Source organism: Sceloporus occidentalis, unplaced genomic scaffold (genome assembly GCF_023333645.1).
Source record: "Sceloporus occidentalis isolate IW3139 unplaced genomic scaffold, rSceOcc1.0.p SCAF_124, whole genome shotgun sequence".
In the NCBI taxonomy this organism is placed as follows: domain Eukaryota; kingdom Metazoa; phylum Chordata; class Lepidosauria; order Squamata; family Phrynosomatidae; genus Sceloporus; species Sceloporus occidentalis.
This window is the reverse complement of record NW_028317104.1, coordinates 2,694,315-2,712,014: the sequence shown is the minus strand read 5'-3', so window position 1 is coordinate 2,712,014 and position 17,700 is coordinate 2,694,315. Positions and strand designations below refer to the sequence as shown.

The 17,700-nt window shown below is 51.4% G+C and overlaps 1 protein-coding gene across 1 annotated transcript; it reads left to right on the top strand.

The window, feature by feature from the left end:
• Nucleotides 1-1,921: 1,921 nt before the first annotated feature.
• Nucleotides 1,922-17,186, top strand: LOC149282041 (protein TMEPAI-like). The gene is made up of 4 exons (XM_089498699.1): nt 1,922-2,015; nt 16,110-16,264; nt 16,395-16,448; nt 16,641-17,186. The coding sequence occupies exons 1-4, from the start codon at nt 1,925-1,927 to the stop codon at nt 17,184-17,186; spliced, it is 846 nt and encodes a 281-aa protein (XP_089354825.1). The 5' UTR covers nt 1,922-1,924.
• The last annotated feature ends 514 nt before the right edge of the window (nt 17,187-17,700 follow it).

Here is a 17,700-nt window from a genome sequence, read left to right as displayed (position 1 = left end):
ATAGGATGTAATTACTGTATATTATAAATATTAGTCACTATATAGGTTGTAATTACCATATATTATATATATATTAGTCACTGTATAGGATCTAATAACCGTATATTATATATATATATCAGTCACTATATAGGATGTTATTACCGTATATTATATATATATATATATATATATATATATATATATGTCACTGTATAGGATGTAATTACCTGTAATTACTATATATTATATATATATATCAGTCACTATATAGGATGTAATTACCGTATATTATATATATAATAGTCACTGTATAGGATGTAATTACCATATATTATTTATATAGCAGTCACTATATAGGATGTAATTACCGTATTATATATATATATATCAGTCACTGTATAGGATGTAATTACCGTATATATATATATATATATATAATAAACGGTAATTACATCCTATACAGTGATAATATATTATATATATAATAGTCACTGTGTAGGATGTAATTACCATATATTATATATATATATATCAGTCACTATATAGGATGTATTATTGTTATTATTATAATTAATTATTGTTATTATTATTACTACTGTTATTATTGTTGTTATTATTATTATTTGTTTTGTCTACAAAGCCCAGGAATGTCTAACCTGCTTTACAGGTTATTCTGTCTGTTTGTCCCTCTCTCTTTCTCTGTCTGTCTCTTTCTCTCTCTGTCTGTCTGTCCCTCTTTCTCCCTCTTACACCCTGCAGTATAATAAATTGTAAGTCTGTTACTTTAGTGATGTTGAGGATCTCTTCTCTCCCCGGCGGAGATATCAGGAGGGGATCAGCTTCACAAAGTGTTTCGTTTCTTTGTTTTCTTGAAGAAAAGCTGGGATTGTGGGTTGTCTGCAGTGCCCTGCTGGAGAGGAAAGGGTTAAGAGACCCACATGGGGGCAGGGGGAGGCTAATAGCTGTGTCTAGACTGGCTCTGGAAATCCCCCTCTGCAGAGAATTCACTCTCTGTCTGTATCCGCGTCTAGGCAGAGATGGCAGAATTTGCTACAAAGAAGCAAAAAAAAAAAAAACAGCCAATCACTGAGCCTGATGCCCCAGAGGGCAGGTCCTGGCATGTGAAGGGTGCGCTGTGGGGCTAACTGGGCAATATTTCTCAGTAACCAAAACTAAGGTGAGTGGCTGTTTATCCATCGTGAGGAGTAACCCACACACCCGTGGTTGAGCAGATAACACGTGCATTCATTCAGGTATGTGCATTTATATGACACCCAGAACATGTCAGAAATCTGTGAGGGGTCACGTGATTATTATTCATGACTTCTGATTTGGATTAAAGGTCAAACAATACAGACATTAAAGTGAATCCGGAAAGCCCGTTGGGTAGGTCGGTGGGCATGCAGATGGGTGGGGGGCAGGTATGGGGTATGTGGGCATCCTGCAGGTGCAGTTATTGGGGCAGATTTCTACTGCTGTTTGCAGATAACTTTACTTTATAAACCCAGACCTGTCCCTTTAACAGCAACGGGCGGTACCCTCCTTGCATGCCTCCATGTGATTGTGCAGCTCTGCTGTCCGTCAGATTGCTGGACACGCCCCGTGCGGTGGCAGGGCAGTCCCAGTCTGGCGCTGACGTCACGGACTGTCTGGCTGCCTGGGGTTGATTCCATTTGAAGGCAGTCTGCTGGGTTAGAGCAGGGGAAGGAGGCAGCCGAGAGAGTGCCCACTGCCTGGGACTGGACTGAGAGAGAGAGAGAGTGCCCACTGCCTGGGACTGGACTGAGAGAGAGAGTGCCCACTGCCTGGACTGGACTGAGAGAGAGTGCCCACTGCCTGGGACTGACTCCAAGAAAGTGCCCCAGTGCCCAGCCATGGCCAGCAGCTGCCCTCTGTGTGTGTGAAGCGCTTCCCTGGCAGAGCTTATTCTCCATACAGCTTGATGGGTCTGAACAGCACAAGCCCAGCTCCGCAGTCCAATGTCTCCTGTACCTGTAACTGCAAGAGGTCTCTGTTCCGCAGCATGGAGATCAGTGAGTATTTCTGTCTCTTGTTCTGTGTGTCGCACAGCAGAGCGCCGAGTATCTGAGGATCATTCAGGGTCTCAGAAAACTTTGTGCAGACTTTGCCGTACATTGTACAGTAAGGGAGGGGGAGAGGCGACCGCTGAGCTCCCTGTCTTCGGCACCCAGACCTTCTCCGAGCCCTGTCTCTACCCTCTTCCTGCCCGAGCCCCTTCTCCCTGCCCCGAGCCCCCTCTCTCTGCCGTTTGTCATCGTGATGACACAAATGTTTCCGTTTATTTGTAAACAGTTTGCTCGGCGCTGTATTCGCTGCTAGCTAACTGAAGCTCCGAATCTGCTTCTACTTAGCATACAGCAGGGGGTTCGGGCTGAGACCAAGGGCTCTGGACCCGCATCCTGCCCCTGACTGTGTGATTATAGGGCTGATACCCCCCACAGACTGATCGCAATCCCCCTGCTTGGCTCCTTATTTCTGTAATGCCTGCAGTGTACTAGGTGCTTGGTGAAAACTTCCTCTGACCAAGAGCTTGTATCTATCCCTGCATAAGATACATTGTTCAGGCTTTAAAGGTTTTTTAAAGTACCCCCTTTTTTCTCCTTAAAGTTAACTTTTTTTTCTCTGCAAATAATGAAAAGCAGCAGATCCCCCCCCAAAACACAAAAACAGCGGAAAATCTGACTTTTTTCTTCGTAAATCATATCAGAAATGTGTTCCGTATTACGAGGCTGTTTCCTCCCTCTCTCCCCTACCAGCAGAATTCGTGGGAAGGTGACTAATGTAAAAGTGAAACTTGCCCCAAATCTGTCTGATCCTGCCCCGGAAAATTACTGCAAGTTCTTTTTTTTTTTTTTGCACTAGAAGCATTACGTAAACAACTTTTCTTTCTTATTTTTTATTGCACAGAATTTCTTATTTTTACAAGGTACCCCCAGGGGGTGGCTTTTTACATCCTCTTCCGAGCGAGCAGCCAATACAATGTTGCCCAATTATTTTCCGGGGCTCGTAAGGCCAGACTTCGCCGTTCCAGAGGCGCTTGCCCTCTGTCTGAATCTGGATTTAACGTCCCCATCGCTGCGACTGCAGCAAAAAAACATTTGGGATATTTTTCTGTTTAAAGCCGGCAGCCCACGGTGCTATTAACCCTTTCAGCGATTGGCCAATAGCCAGCGGGTTCAGTGACCTGATGTCTCCTCAATAGCCGTCCGCGTCCGGATTACCGCCGAACATTGTCTGCCGTCTGAATTAGCAGCTCAGATGCAGACTACAAAGAGGGGGCTGCGCAGGAGCTGACTATCCGCAGCGCACGATCCGTCTCCCAGAAACACAACTTCTCCTTTTCTCCCAACGTGCCGTTTCTTCCGTATTATATAATATAACTATAATATTAATATATTATTTATTTTACATTATAATACTTTTCTGCCCCATGGAGCGGTGCAGATACGAATGGTTAACTCAGTACTCGGCAACTGCTTTTAATTTAAAACTAAAAACCGTTCACGTTGAGAATTTCAGTCCCCGTCGCCGATGTCAGAATTCCTTTTTTTTTTTTTTTTGTGCTTTTTGCCTTTCGATTGAAACGTTCAGATCCCCAGAAAATATCATTAAAATAATATATTATATAAAAGAGGAGAGTCTGAAATAATTCAATGAATGAAAAAAGTAAGGAGGAGATTTCATGCTTTCTAAAATAGAAAATGTTCGGTTTTTGTCTTTTTATTTATTTTTTTAATTCCCTCAAAAATCACAGTTTAATAACTGATGTTTTTGTCTTTTAATGCCGAAAATGTGCGACACAAATTCCGTGTTTTTCAGCTCCGATCTGAACATCAAATAATCGGTTTTATTAATATTATTATTATTATTGTTATAGAGTTTTTGGTTCGGTTATTTGATGCGCATTTAGTCTCAAGCTGTGTGGTGATAACCGGGTTATCAGTTTGTCTGCAGAGAAGCAGCAATTAACTGGTTAACGACTGCGCGTGGAGGTCATTGAGGAGTCTAGACGGGCACCCGTGGTCGGCTTTGGTCTGGAAATAGGCGGCTTATGGTAATGAGAGTTTTCGTTTCGCTCGTGGCGGCGTCTCTCCCCTTCAGACCGTTGAGTCACCGATGAGTCCTCCTTACGGTGGGAATTTGATCGGATCCACGAGACCGCTTGAGATGCCTGTAAATGGGGGGGGGGGTTAATGCAGTCAGAGGGACTTTCAGATGATGTCAATCGCTGCAAAATAGGAACAAAAACCACACAAACGGATTAAATAAACTCCTTCCGAGAGACGAGGTATATTCACTTTGCAACTTGTGAGACTCTGTACGCGGAGATGGAACTGCTAAAAGATGCAGTTATAACCCGCAGGTCCCGTAATGCGGTTATCGCACAAACGGTTAATATTCACATTTTTAGCCCCTCCGGCTCCGTTAGTGAGAAATAACGCGTCTGTTAAACAGGTTTCTGCTCAAACCTTTGCAGTGCCAAACAGATGCGTCACGTCCCCTCCCGGCATTGAAAGGGTTCCCGCCGTCTGTAAGCTGCATGCGCAACGCGTCGGGTCAGGCAGCCGGCAGCTTGTTTTCTTAGAGTTATTCCTACTGTCTGAAGCCCCCCTGTATATTAGGGTTCTCGGGGATTGGGTGACCACTGCGTGTTTTCGTGTCCCGCTTGCGGTATCCGGCAGAGCCGGTGGCGTCAGGAATAAGAGGTTTGGCACATTTGGGGCAATCTAACGCAGGATTAATACGGACCCCTATTAATGCCGAGCACTTGGCTTTATGGTGAAATCTTTGGTCCCGGGTTAACCCCTGTATCGCACGTAATTCCCCGGGGGTCTCTGGTGGATATATGTGGGTTTAGCTCTAATCGTAGGTGTTGCATTTACTGCCCCCCCTCGCAGTCAGTTCCTTCTTGCTTTAATGTTATAATCTAACCAGAGCCTCTTCCTCAAACTAAACATTTATCCCCGAGAATGAAATGCACCCCCGTTACCCGATATGGGATGCGTTGCCAGACGTAGTCTTCTCTCGATGTGATCTTCTCTATTGAAGCCCCTATGCGTTTTGCGGCGTATAGGTGAACTCGTTCCGTTGTGGAGACGCAGATGGATGCTGTGCCCCCCGTTACAGAACTTGAGCAATACCCCCAAACATCCCCTGAAAAGCCGTGTCCAGCGTTACTCTTGGCTTCATGTGGGCAAAGAGAGCTGCCCCTTTTTTGAAGGTGGTAACAGGGGATGATTATTTAGAGACAGCTGATACTTGTGTTTTTGGACCCGGTGGGTTCTAGGTCTTGTTTGGCATGTGAAGAGCTTACAGTCTATTAGGTGGATATCTCCGCAGTGGTCCCAGAGCCCCTTCTGTATTAAAGATGGTTTTACACACTGGGGGGGGGGGGGTGGAGATTGGCAGTTTGAGTCTATCCTCAGTTTTTGAGGGAGAAAAACCTGGTTATATCAGAATTCAGACAGCGAGGTCTCCACCTGCAGCCAGACAGGAGATGCCTGCAAAGTGCATTTTGGGGATTCTAGGGGCCGCTTGTGCCCTCGGTCCACAGATTGTGGGGTATTTGTGGCCAGAACACAGGAATCGGGCAGCCTGTGAAACCTGGAGCCCAAGTCTGCTGCAGAACCTCCCATTGTACCGCGCTGCGGAATATGGTGGAGCTATATACATCAATAAATAATAGCCACCTCTTGAGAAGCTGAGCTGTCAATAAGCTTCTCCTTCATGGCTGTGAAAAGCGGCAGCTGAATGGCTTCCAGGTCATGTGATATACAACCCCGGGGTCAGATCATTCTAGCGCCTCATGCAAAGTGCCAACATCACCGGGAGGAGAGACTCGTCCACTTATCGTTCTAGCGCCTCAGCTGTCAGTATTCCCATAATGCCGTACAAGGTGTTGGCTGAGTGTCATGGGAATTATACTGCGCAGCAACAGTGCAGAGGTTACCTGTCCCCGGAGCAAAGCAATATGTCTGCATCTTCAGGCTGCGGCTCTTTCTAAATGATCGAATGGTTGGCGAGGGGTTAAAGATTGAATGGTTGGCGAGGGGTAAAGGATGGAGCGGTTGGCGAGGGGTAAAGGATGGAGCGGTTGGCGAGGGGTAAAGGATGGAGCGGTTGGCGAGGGGTAAAGGATCCAGTGGTTGGCGAGGGGTAAAGGATCCAGTGGTTGGCGAGGGGTAAAGGATCTAGTGGTGGATATTATTTGCCCCGTTGGCTGCAGATCTCTGTGTTCTGAAGCTTGGAAGCGACGCTCGCGCAGCATCACGCTTAGCGAGTCCTGGCAGGGCTGGGATATTTTCAGTGTCCTCTCTGCGCTTCGCTGTCTGTTCTGCGATCTAATTTTAACACGGAAAGAACAGAATTTGGAACAGCGTGAGCAACAAAAATCCCGGCTCTGATTAGAAATGTCTGCAGATGTCGCATTATTCACTTGCCTCGCATTTTTACTGATTGTTAACGAGGCGTGCTGACGGGTTCTGCCTGGGCCGGGGGGGTGGGGTACCCCGAAGTTTATCACCCCGATTCCTTAACCCCCAGTTATAGGCAGTAGAACAGTCGCCGGCAGCCATGGTTTCGTTATTTGGATGGGCTGTAATATTTCATTATTCGGGCTCAGAGGGTGTTTTGCTTCCGTTGAGTTTGGATAGATTCGGGTCCCGTCAGTCTCCCAGACTTGGGTTTAGTCCTCGGTATGAAGACGCGACGAGGTCCCCGGGTTCGGGACTGGATGACCCTGGGGGGCTGATGGCAGAATCTGCATCTAAAAATACCCAGTAAGATATAGCGGCCGCGGGGCGAGCCTTTCCCGACCCTTCCTTCCGTTTTCTCTGTGGCTGTTTCGTGTTGGGGGGGTTCAAGGAACTATTAACTCTTTGATTAAGAAAAGGCATGATGGGAGTTTATCATCTGTTATCAGCAGCAGAGAGATCAGTCTGCACGGGGGGGCCCAGAATGGCCGGGAACCTTCTCTTCCTCTTTCCTGATGCTTTGACTTCTTCACCAAACGCGCAATATTAATGAACCGTATTTGCGCAGGAGGGGGGTGCGAGTTTTGCAGGGACAGAAAAAGGAGGCCTTATAAGACTCTGCAGGGGTGGAGCAAAGAGGCAGAAAGAGACTCTGCAGGGGCGGGCGAGGAGGTGTCAGACAAGGAGGGGGTAATAGTCCGTGCAGGGTTAGGAGGATATTGGGGTGTCAGTCTCAGTTTGTTTACCCTGCTATTAGGTTCCTATTTAGGGATCGAGGTTCTCTGTGTCACAGGATTATATTTTCGCTCATTTTCTCTGTTTTTATATATTTCTTGTCTGGGGTGTAAATTGACCCCTCTGGAAGAGCCCTTCTGGGGTCCGTTACACAGTGAATGGGTTTGTTGTCTGACGTTATTTCAACTAAAGTGTGTTTATGTTCGCGGACCGAGCTGCAGGCTTCCCGGCGCTGAGCCTTGCTAAATTGCTTTAGACGGTCCGAGATCGACCTCCCAGCAGCTGCGGCCCTCCACGGCCCTCAGATCTGTGGGAAAGGGTTTCCTGAAAGTCGCCCGTGAAGTTTAAAGGTCAGTGGGGGAGGACGCCACATGCAAAGTGCCAACATCACCGGGAGGAGAGACTCGTCCACTTATCACTTTACAGCTGAATGGGAGTCCTGAACCTGACGGGAGCCGAGCCGTGGCCCCAGATGGCCAGACGGCAATAAAACGTCACATTGTGTTTGATCTTAAAGATCCTGCGACCCTCTGCTGGCCGCATCTCCCGCTCCAAAAACTTCAAGATGTTTTAAGTGAAATCTTGGTGTTTAACGAGTTTTTAGGCAAATGTGAAGAAAAGGAAAAAAAAGAAAAGACGTGGTTGCCCTCGGTGACATAAACGTGCGCCCCGGTATGCAAATTACACACAGAATGTTTTATTTGCATACGAGGCCCTTTTCACTAGTTTTCCTTATTTTATGTACGTGCTTTATAACTTTCATAACCCTAACCCCACACCTGCCGGCGGCCTGATCACGTATCTACCACCGCATCCTAGCTGCTACATGTAACGCTCCCTTGTGCTTTCTGCGTTTTGAACTTCAAAGCGTGACCTCGGCGTGCTTTGCACTGTCTAGCAGGTGACTAAAGTCTGACGTGGCCTCCCCGGCAGACACATTAATTACCTCCTCCAAGAATGCGTTGTGTAATGTGTTCTTTAAACATGATGAAGCATCCGCCTCCCAGTAGATCCCGGCTGAGCATAGCGGGTGTCCTGCAGTTATCGGGCAGCTTGTCCAGAGACCCCCAAATACAACACGAGCCAAAGCCTCGAGCACAGACGGGGTGGAATTTCATGTGGCGGCTCTTCGTTCTGCCCCTCTGTAAATCATCTTGGGGTCCGTATACAATAATATATCGGAGGGTCCGTATATATTAAAATATATAGAGGGGGTCCATATATAATAATATATCGGGGGGGGGTCCGTATATAACAATATATCGAGGAGGTCTGTATATAATAATATATCCAGGCCCCCCGGCAGGTCTGCACTTAGGAGTTTGGCCCCGTGACGCAGCCAGACCCCCGTAGGAACTTGTCAGCCAGCGTCTGGATGTCAGTGCGGACCCCTCAGACGTGTATCCTGGAATCCTGACAGTTAAAAGGAATAACTTTGTATTTATTTTCTGTCCCTTTAAGAAGCCGCACAGAATTCCTGTAAATTCCTCTTTTCTTCGCGTTAAGTCGCCGCGCGGCGAAAAGTCCAATTTTGCTTCTTCACAATGTTTAATTATCGGGATAAAAATAAAAACATCCCCGACTGCATTAACAAAAGCTCAACCATCTCCGCCCCAACTCCCCCCCCCCCCCGCCGCGTGAGAGATGGGCCGGGACGCCGATAGCTCGGATTTCAGTCGTCGGGGAGGTAGTTTCCTGCGAGGCCTCCGAAGCCCCACAGTAACCGAAGGGTTAAAAGCGCTCTTAAATTTTTATTATTATTCTTAAGGGTTTGTCGAATATTTCAAATTCCTGTCAGCCCATTAATACTCCTGCCAAAACCCTTTTACAGACGAAAAACTTCTATATTTCGGGGGCTGGACAGGCCCTCTCTGCACGTCGAGTGCGAGCCCACGGGCCCCTCGCATGTCACCGAGGAGTTAATACCCCGCAGCAGCGCATCGTCGCCCCAAAGCTGCACAATTTAACAATACGGGGGGCAGATCCTGGAGGGGGGGGGAATGTCAGCTGGTGATTGGCTGAAGAGATTGTGATCTTCTTGGTAACGGGTAAGACATGGCGGAGAAGGGGTTAAGTGTTTTCCAGTCGCGGGATTTCGTCTCGGCCGTCACACGCGTGAGCGTTTTGCGTGTGCACACGCCGCCATCTGCTTCATGCATCATCTCTCCAGAATCCCAAATTATAACTGGGTCGGCAGCCAAAAATCTCAAATCCCCGGCACACCTCGGCCCGGCGCACCCCTCGGCGGCTGAATCCACCCCCTGCTGGGTACGGGGGAGTTGGAGGGGCACGTCCTGAGCCCCCCTGGGGGCCGCCAGCCCTGATCGGAGCCTTAAAAAGGAGTGCAATATTTTATGTGATAGAATTCGTCCTCCAAGTCGGGGATTTTGGAATCTTTTACAGATATTCATTTGGTGGGGAATGAAACGGTTAATAAAGGGGTAACGGGGGGGGGGGGGTTTCCTCAATAATTATTCCATCACAATACACTGAGTGTCAGCTCTTTGCACCAGGGGAAATGTCCCAGTAGTATTACGATCCTGGAGACCCCATGGCATCACGTATATAACCGTCTCTGTATTGCACCACGGTATATGTCCCAGCAGCTGAGGGCCGCGCAGAGCTTCATGCATTGGCTGCTTTTTCTGCCTCCCGTCGCATGTAATCGGCCTTAAACCCGCCGGATGAAGATGGCGGCTAAACCCCCGTCTCTGTGACGCTCTGGAGACGAGAGGCTTTGATGTCTCTTCTGAGGGGACACAGCAGGAGATGCCGTGAGAGCGCTGAAGGGCCGGCTCCGGGGCTACGAAAATAATAATAATAATTCAGAGAAAATCAGAAACGGCCCCAAAAATGACAGGAAGGAAGCTGGCGGCCCGGAGCTGACAGCAGGGCCATAAAGTCACATTCACCGTCCGGCTGGTGAAACACTAACTCTACAGCCAACTCGCTCCGGTGCAGCCAGGCCAAACCCCCCCCACTCCGTTGCAGCCAGACACCCCCCCACGCTCCGGTGCAGCCAGACACCCCCCCCACGCTCTGTTGCAGCCAGACCCCCCCACTCCGCTGCAGCCTGTTGCATCTGTCCTTGTGGAATGCGCCACGATATCCCGAGCAGACGCAGCAAGGCGCATGCACGTGGTTGTGCAGCCGCTGTCTTTGCGTACCCCGCGCTCAGTAACAGACCTTTTATTCCTCCTCTCCTGTGAGAATCCAACATGCCCCCCACGCGACACATTTTTACACTTTTCACTGATAACAACATTTCCACGGCATTCATAAAACTAATAGTGTGGGGGGGCGGGCGGGGGCCGCCGCGTATTTCCCAAACTGCATTTATTTTTAAAGGGTTAAACCTATCCGGAATACGTTACCGGGGTGTAATAAAAGACGTTCGTACGTGTGCAGCACGTGGATTATTGACGGGAAGCGTAAGATATTATCCGACTTTAAACGCTTTTTGGAAAACTACGTCTGACCCAAATTCAAAGGAAATCGAGAAAATAAAACGAAGCCTCTGTATCTTTATACTCGCAAAACGTTAAAAGTCCCAAAGATTTACATTTTTACAGCAATCGGCCCCAAAGTAACAAGACGAATCAACGCCATAAAAAAAAAAAAATGTTGTAGATCCCTTTTTTTTTTTTTTCCTGTGTTTTTCCTCCCCGGCGGCGGCTCGGAGTGATAGCTAATCATTTTCATTTTAACTCCATCTGACAAAGCGCTCCGCGGAGAGAAGCAACCGACGCAGCCTCTAAATGAGACGCTCTGCCTCAAACGCTCCCTGTTATCGTGTGTCTAGACAGCGCAGCCGGGTGTCGGGGTCGTCAATTATTCTCAAAGACTAGTTAAAAATAAGAAAAGTAACCCATTTCCTTAGAATAATAATAAATAATAATAATGAATATCAATACAAATAATAATAAACAATAAAAACAATAATAAATAATGATAATAAATATTAATAACGATAATATGAATGCGTCTTTAAACTGCTTTAGAGGAGACGGTGGCCTGTCAGCCGCGCAGGGCCGCGTCTAGACAGATCACAGATGTGAGAATTCAGCTGGGTTGTGGTCCCGTAGTGCCTCGGCTGTATGGCTTTGCCCGCCGGTATTAGAGCTCGGCCACTAGTGGGAAGTTTGTAATTCGCCGTATTATGGAGTCCGTGAAGCGTCCGTCCGCTAAACAGCTGGCTGCGAGGAGTAGGGGGGGGGTCACACTGGGGGCCCTCGGCTTGTGTCCGGCAGCCATTGTGTCGACAGCGAAATCCTTAATGACAATTGCCGGTTCTGGCACGGCACAGAAAAACAAGTCGATTATGACAAATGACGTGCCAGAACCGGCACGCCTTTAAACGGGTGCAGAAAGCGATCTACGTTCGCTTTCTGCACCCAAACGGCGTTGCTGTAATGCCTCGACCTCGAGGCATTCAGCAACGCCACGATCGGCACCAGGGGCCATGTCTGGCCCCTCCCCGGGGCGTCAACAACCATTGTATGGCGGCGGACGCCCGTTTTAAAAGCGTTTAGGAGGCGATCAACGATCACCTCCTAAACTTAAATGGTGTCGCTGGAATGCCTCGATCAGGAGGCATCCAGCGACACCAAACACTTACCTTTGGATGGGCTGTGACCGCACCGGAGGTTTTTTCATTACCTTTTATAGTAATAGTTTATGAGTAAAAGATTTTTCAACTAAAAGTTAGAAACAGTCATTTTTTTCAAAATTTTTCACCATATTTTATACTTTTTTTAATAGTAAATAATATGATACAATCAAAACAATGTCATCTAAAGAAAGTCCTTCTTGTCCTGAAAAAAACAATATCTAATGTGTGTGGGTTCAGTAAACGGGAAAGAAGAAAATTACAGCTAAACAGGAGCAGCGCAGAAATGTTAAAACGGCCATTGTCACGAAGGGTACAAAAAGTAAAATCAGCCTTTGTCACGAAGGGGTTAATTGTGTCTGCGAGGTGCAGATGTGGATCATCTCAGGGTCTCTGTGTTTTTAACCCTTTCAGCCCCATCTCATAGGGGGCTTCTGCCAATTCACCAGCAGTTGGGTGACACTTTCCAGGTGTTGATATCATGACCCGACGGTGGAGTTGGTGACCCGGCAGAGAGAGGCGGCTGTGTCCTCCGCTATCCCCCCCGGCAGAGAGGCGCCTGTGTCCTCCACTATCCCCCCCGGCAGAGAGGCGGCTGTGTCCTCCGCTATCCCCCCCCCCCGGCAGAGAGGCGGCTGTGTCCTCCGCTATCCCCCCCCCCGGCAGAGAGGCGGCTGTGTCCTCCGCTATCCCCCCCGGCAGAGAGGCGCCTGTGTCCTCCACTATCCCCCCCGGCAGAGAGGCGGCTGTGTCCTCCGCTATCCCCCCCCCCCGGCAGAGAGGCGGCTGTGTCCTCCGCTATCCCCCCCCCGGCAGAGAGGCGGCTGTGTCCTCCGCTATCCCCCCCCGGCAGAGAGGCGGCTGTGTCCTCCGCTATCCCCCCCCGGCAGAGAGGCGGCTGTGTCCTCCGCTATCCCCCCCGGCAGAGAGGCGGCTGTGTCCTCCGCTATCCCCCCCGGCAGAGAGGCGGCCGTGTCCTCCGCTATCCCCCCCGGCAGAGAGGCGGCCGTGTCCTCCGCTATCCCCCCCGGCAGAGAGGCGGCCGTGTCCTCCGCTATCCCCCCCGGCAGAGAGGCGGCCGTGTCCTCCGCTATCCCCCCGGCAGAGAGGCGGCCGTGTCCTCCGCTATCCCCCCCGGCAGAGAGGCGGCCGTGTCCTCCGCTATCCCCCCCGGCAGAGAGGCGGCCGTGTCCTCCGCTATCCCCCCCGGCAGAGAGGCGGCCGTGTCCTCCGCTATCCCCCCCGGCAGAGAGGCGGCCGTGTCCTCCGCTATCCCCCCCGGCAGAGAGGCGGCCGTGTCCTCCGCTATCCCCCCTGGCAGAGAGGCGGCCGTGTCCTCCGCTATCCCCCCCGGCAGAGAGGCGGTTGTGTCCTCCGCTATCCCCCCCGGCAGAGAGGCGGCCGTGTCCTCCGCTATCCCCCCCGGCAGAGAGGCGGCCGTGTCCTCCGCTATCCCCCCCGGCAGAGAGGCGGCCGTGTCCTCCGCTATCCCCCCCGGCAGAGAGGCGGCCGTGTCCTCCGCTATCCCCCCCGGCAGAGAGGCGGCCGTGTCCTCCGCTATCCCCCCCGGCAGAGAGGCGGCCGTGTCCTCCGCTATCCCCCCCGGCAGAGAGGCGGCCGTGTCCTCCGCTATCCCCCCCGGCAGAGAGGCGGCCGTGTCCTCCGCTATCCCCCCCGGCAGAGAGGCGTCCGTGTCCTCCGCTATCCCCCCCGGCAGAGAGGCGTCCGTGTCCTCCGCTATCCCCCCCGGCAGAGAGGCGTCCGTGTCCTCCGCTATCCCCCCCGGCAGAGAGGCGTCCGTGTCCTCCGCTATCCCCCCCGGCAGAGAGGCGTCCGTGTCCTCCGCTATCCCCCCCGGCAGAGAGGCGGCCGTGTCCTCCGCTATCCCCCCCGGCAGAGAGGCGGCCGTGTCCTCCGCTATCCCCCCCGGCAGAGAGGCGGCCGTGTCCTCCGCTATCCCCCCCGGCAGAGAGGCGGCCGTGTCCTCCGCTATCCCCCCCGGCAGAGAGGCGGCCGTGTCCTCCGCTATCCCCCCCGGCAGAGAGGCGTCCGTGTCCTCCGCTATCCCCCCCGGCAGAGAGGCGGCCGTGTCCTCCGCTATCCCCCCCGGCAGAGAGGCGGCCGTGTCCTCCGCTATCCCCCCCGGCAGAGAGGCGGCCGTGTCCTCCGCTATCCCCCCGGCAGAGAGGCGGCCGTGTCCTCCGCTATCCCCCCGGCAGAGAGGCGGCCGTGTCCTCCGCTATCCCCCCGGCAGAGAGGCGGCCGTGTCCTCCGCTATCCCCCCCGGCAGAGAGGCGGCCGTGTCCTCCGCTATCCCCCCCGGCAGAGAGGCGGCCGTGTCCTCCGCTATCCCCCCCAGCAGATGGACCGGCGTCTGATAGGAAAATAATGACTTTATTGCACGTTCCGGTAAAATAGACGGGAAATCCACACCGGGCTCCGAGCCAGATCACTGAACGGGGTAATCAGGGGCCACGGGGGAGAACGCAGGGCCTCAGTTTAGGGCTATTGGATCTTGCCCACAGCTGCTCCGCCGGCGGTGGGGGGGAGCAGAGGGGCATTAACCGCTATAATCATCCTGGAAGCTTTCTCTTTATGTTGGAAACATGTTGTGTTTAATTGCTTAACCGTCTGGTACTGAAAGGGTTATTGAAAGTATTCAAGCAGGGCCCGAGCCAATTCCCACCTGATTTCATGTTTATTTGGGGCCGGTCTGGTTGCGTTTACCGGCAGTCGCTGGCACCCCTAGCCACCTCCGCTAGCAGACAGTTCCATGAATCTACTCCTATTCCTGCATAAAGCACGTGGTCTGTCAGTGTTCCCGCCAAGTTATGTGGCATGGAGAGAGTTAACCCTGGAAACGCAGCGAACACTGTGTCGTGCATGGTTTCCCTACAGGGTGCGGTCTCCTTAACTCTTTCACTGCTGCCCGTCTCTGTGATGTATCCGGACGGCACTAACCCTGTCCCCTAGGGCCACGTATTACCCCTTAAACCTGTTGCAATTGAGCCCCTCGGACAGTCTTTGGATGCCTCTTGCACTTGAATAAAAAATTTCCCTGCCCCTTTGCCATCTATAAGTAACCTGAGCCGAGGAGCTTACACTCTGACGGTGTTTATATGACCTCATTACAGCCGTCCGCAGGGTGATACTCGGTATTGTTATATAGGAAGGGAATCGCTTTATAAAGGAAGCAAGAGGGAGGCAGTGGCCGTCGGCTCCCGGCAGGGGAAGGGTTACATGGCGTGTCTCACCTGGCACTGGTGGTACAGGTGCGTGCGCGCCCGTCGGGGAGAGACTATTTATTCTGCCGGCAGCAGCTGCGAGGACAGTCTAGACATTATGCAAATAAATTCCATCTCCCGCGTGTCTGGGAGTGACCGCCGCTGTCTCGTACATCACATCGCCCCGCGTTATAAATACACCTCGTTACAAACACCCCCGTGGGAGCCACACGGGGCGGGGGGTCACGGGAAGCCCACTGCTTAACCCACATATGTGTTTACATTAAGCATGTGCGGGGTTAAAACTATCATTGTGGGCTTTTTCACCAGCAGCCCCCAGGATGACTATTCATGTGTTGTTCATGCAGCTACCCAGCCTTGGGTAGTACATAAGTGGAGCAGCCCCCCAGCAGAAGTGGTAGAGGGTAATACAGTGAGGGTATTAAACATGCATGGGATAGATATACGGCTCCTGAATCTAAGACGAGACCAACAACTGATTAAGGTTTGAGTCTTTACAGTAGGAGAAACCGGCGACTAGATGGTGTGTTTGCATGTACAGCAGTGTTCTGCGGGTTGGCACTGCGGGTCGGAGCTGCGGGTTGACGGAGCCTATGTGGGTATAGGGAATCCATCGGCATCTGGAGGTTAACTCAAGGACAAGACTATTGTGTCCCTCATTGCCTCAGCCTACGAAACAAAAGAGGCAGAGAGTCTCGCGGGGTAAAAGCCCCCTGAAGCCGCTCAGGTTGGAATCGGTTACAGCGCGGTTGACTGGCGGGTGACGAGGGCCCGGGGGTCTCCTGGGATTAGGGGCATTAGAAGAAAAGGCGAGTTACTTTGAACCCCCGGAGCAGCAAAAGACCCTCTATAGTAATAACGGAGCCGGAGGGGCAATCTCCTTCTGCTTAAACGGTCACTGCGTTTGGTGCGTCCTATGTACAGGTCATCCCAGGGTTTTAGGTGACGGTTTGGGGTGATGGGGCAGGGTTTGGGGTGACGCGGGTTGATTGCGTCTGGAGAAGAATGTCATTAACTCGGGACTGTTGGTCTCTTTGTCCGCAGCGGAGCTGGAGTTCGTCCAGATAATGATCATCGTGGTGGTGATGATGGTAATGGTCGTGGTTATCACATGTCTCCTAAACCATTACAAGCTGTCGGCGCGATCGTTCATCCACAGACACAGCCAGGGAAGGAGGCGCGAGGAGAACTTGTCATCGGTGAGTACCCGGCACTGTGCAGGATGCCCGATACCGCCCCGTGCAGAATGCCCCCTATCACCCCGTGCAGGATGCCCCATATCACCCTGACGGCTCTCGGGAGTTTAACAGCTTTTTCTCTGTGTTTCAGGAGGGGAGTTTGTGGCCGTCAGAGAGCACGGTGTCGGGGAGCGGCGTCACAGAGGTAAGAGAGCAGCCCCCTAACGCCAACCGTGACCCAGCGACCCCCTTTGTATAGTTTATCTGAATGGAGGGGGGGCGTTATCCGCTCTCCCCGCAACTTCCAATCCGTCGGCGGAGTCGGAGGAATGTTGGCGTGTTTGTGACTTGCGTGTTTGGCGTGTAGTTTTTACACGGATTCTCTCTGTGTTCCCAGCAGCACATTTATACGCCTAGACCCTCAGAGCGGCTCAGTGTCCCGTCTTTCCTACAACGAGATCGTTTCAACCGTTTCCAGCCCACCTACCCCTACATTCAGCACGAGATCGACCTTCCACCCACCATCTCCTTATCGGACGGCGAGGAGCCCCCGCCGTACCAAGGACCATGCACCCTTCAGCTCAGGGACCCCGAGCAGCAGATGGAGTTAAACCGGGAGTCTGTTCGGGCCCCGCCAAACAGAACCATCTTTGACAGTGACTTAATAGACAGCTCGGTGTACGGGGGTCCGTGCCCACCAAGTATCCATTCTGGCGTGAGCGCCACCTCCTACAGCAGCAGCGGGAGGATGGAGGGCCCGCCGCCGACCTACAGCGAGGTCATCGCTCATTATCCGGGGTCCTCGTTTTATCAGCACCAGCAGCAGAACATCGGCGCGCCGCCTGTCACGGACGGCATCAGACATCACCCGCAGAGCAACGGCCTCGACAGCACAATCGCACGAAGCAAAGAGAAGGACAAACCCAGCACGCTCGTGTTTTAGGATCGACAGAAATCAATGAACTCTCTGCACTTCAAGCCGGCCCGACTTCGCCCGAGAGGCGTGCGGAGGGACTGGAGAAAGAAATTTGGGAGAGGAGGCAGGAGCCGGGTCGGGGCGCTCTCCACTTCTTCCTGTATTAATATTTCCGTGTTACGTCTGAATGCACAAGCAGAACGCGCTCCGGATCCACTTTATCTGTCCGGCCGCGTCTTGGGATCTCACGACTCGCTTTTATTTTATTATTATTTTTATTATAATTATTATTATTATTTTTTGTTTCTATTACCGAGCTGAGTAGCGAGCGTGAGTGCGGACCCCCCGACCCCTGACCCTATATTTTTTTTTTCTTAATAACTCACTTAACGTTAAGAAAGAAAAAGGAAAAAAAAAAAGAAATATTTGCACAAAACTATTTGTTTAAAGATCTGCAATATATAAATGCATATACGGTATATAAGGAGAGGAGCGAATGCGGGGGGGGGGTGCGGGGAAGCATATTTTTGTATTAGAAAAG

What these genes read in the sequence shown, in the direction of transcription:
- LOC149282041 (XM_089498699.1), top strand. Translation starts at nt 1,925, where the DNA reads ATGGGTCTGAACAGCACAAGCCCAGCTCCGCAGTCCAATGTCTCCTGT. An exon ending in GTTCCGCAGCATGGAGATCA is followed by an intron (nt 2,016 to 16,109) that starts GTGAGTATTTCT and finishes CTTTGTCCGCAG; the next exon opens with CGGAGCTGGAGTTCGTCCAG. An exon ending in GCGAGGAGAACTTGTCATCG is followed by an intron (nt 16,265 to 16,394) that starts GTGAGTACCCGG and finishes TCTGTGTTTCAG; the next exon opens with GAGGGGAGTTTGTGGCCGTC.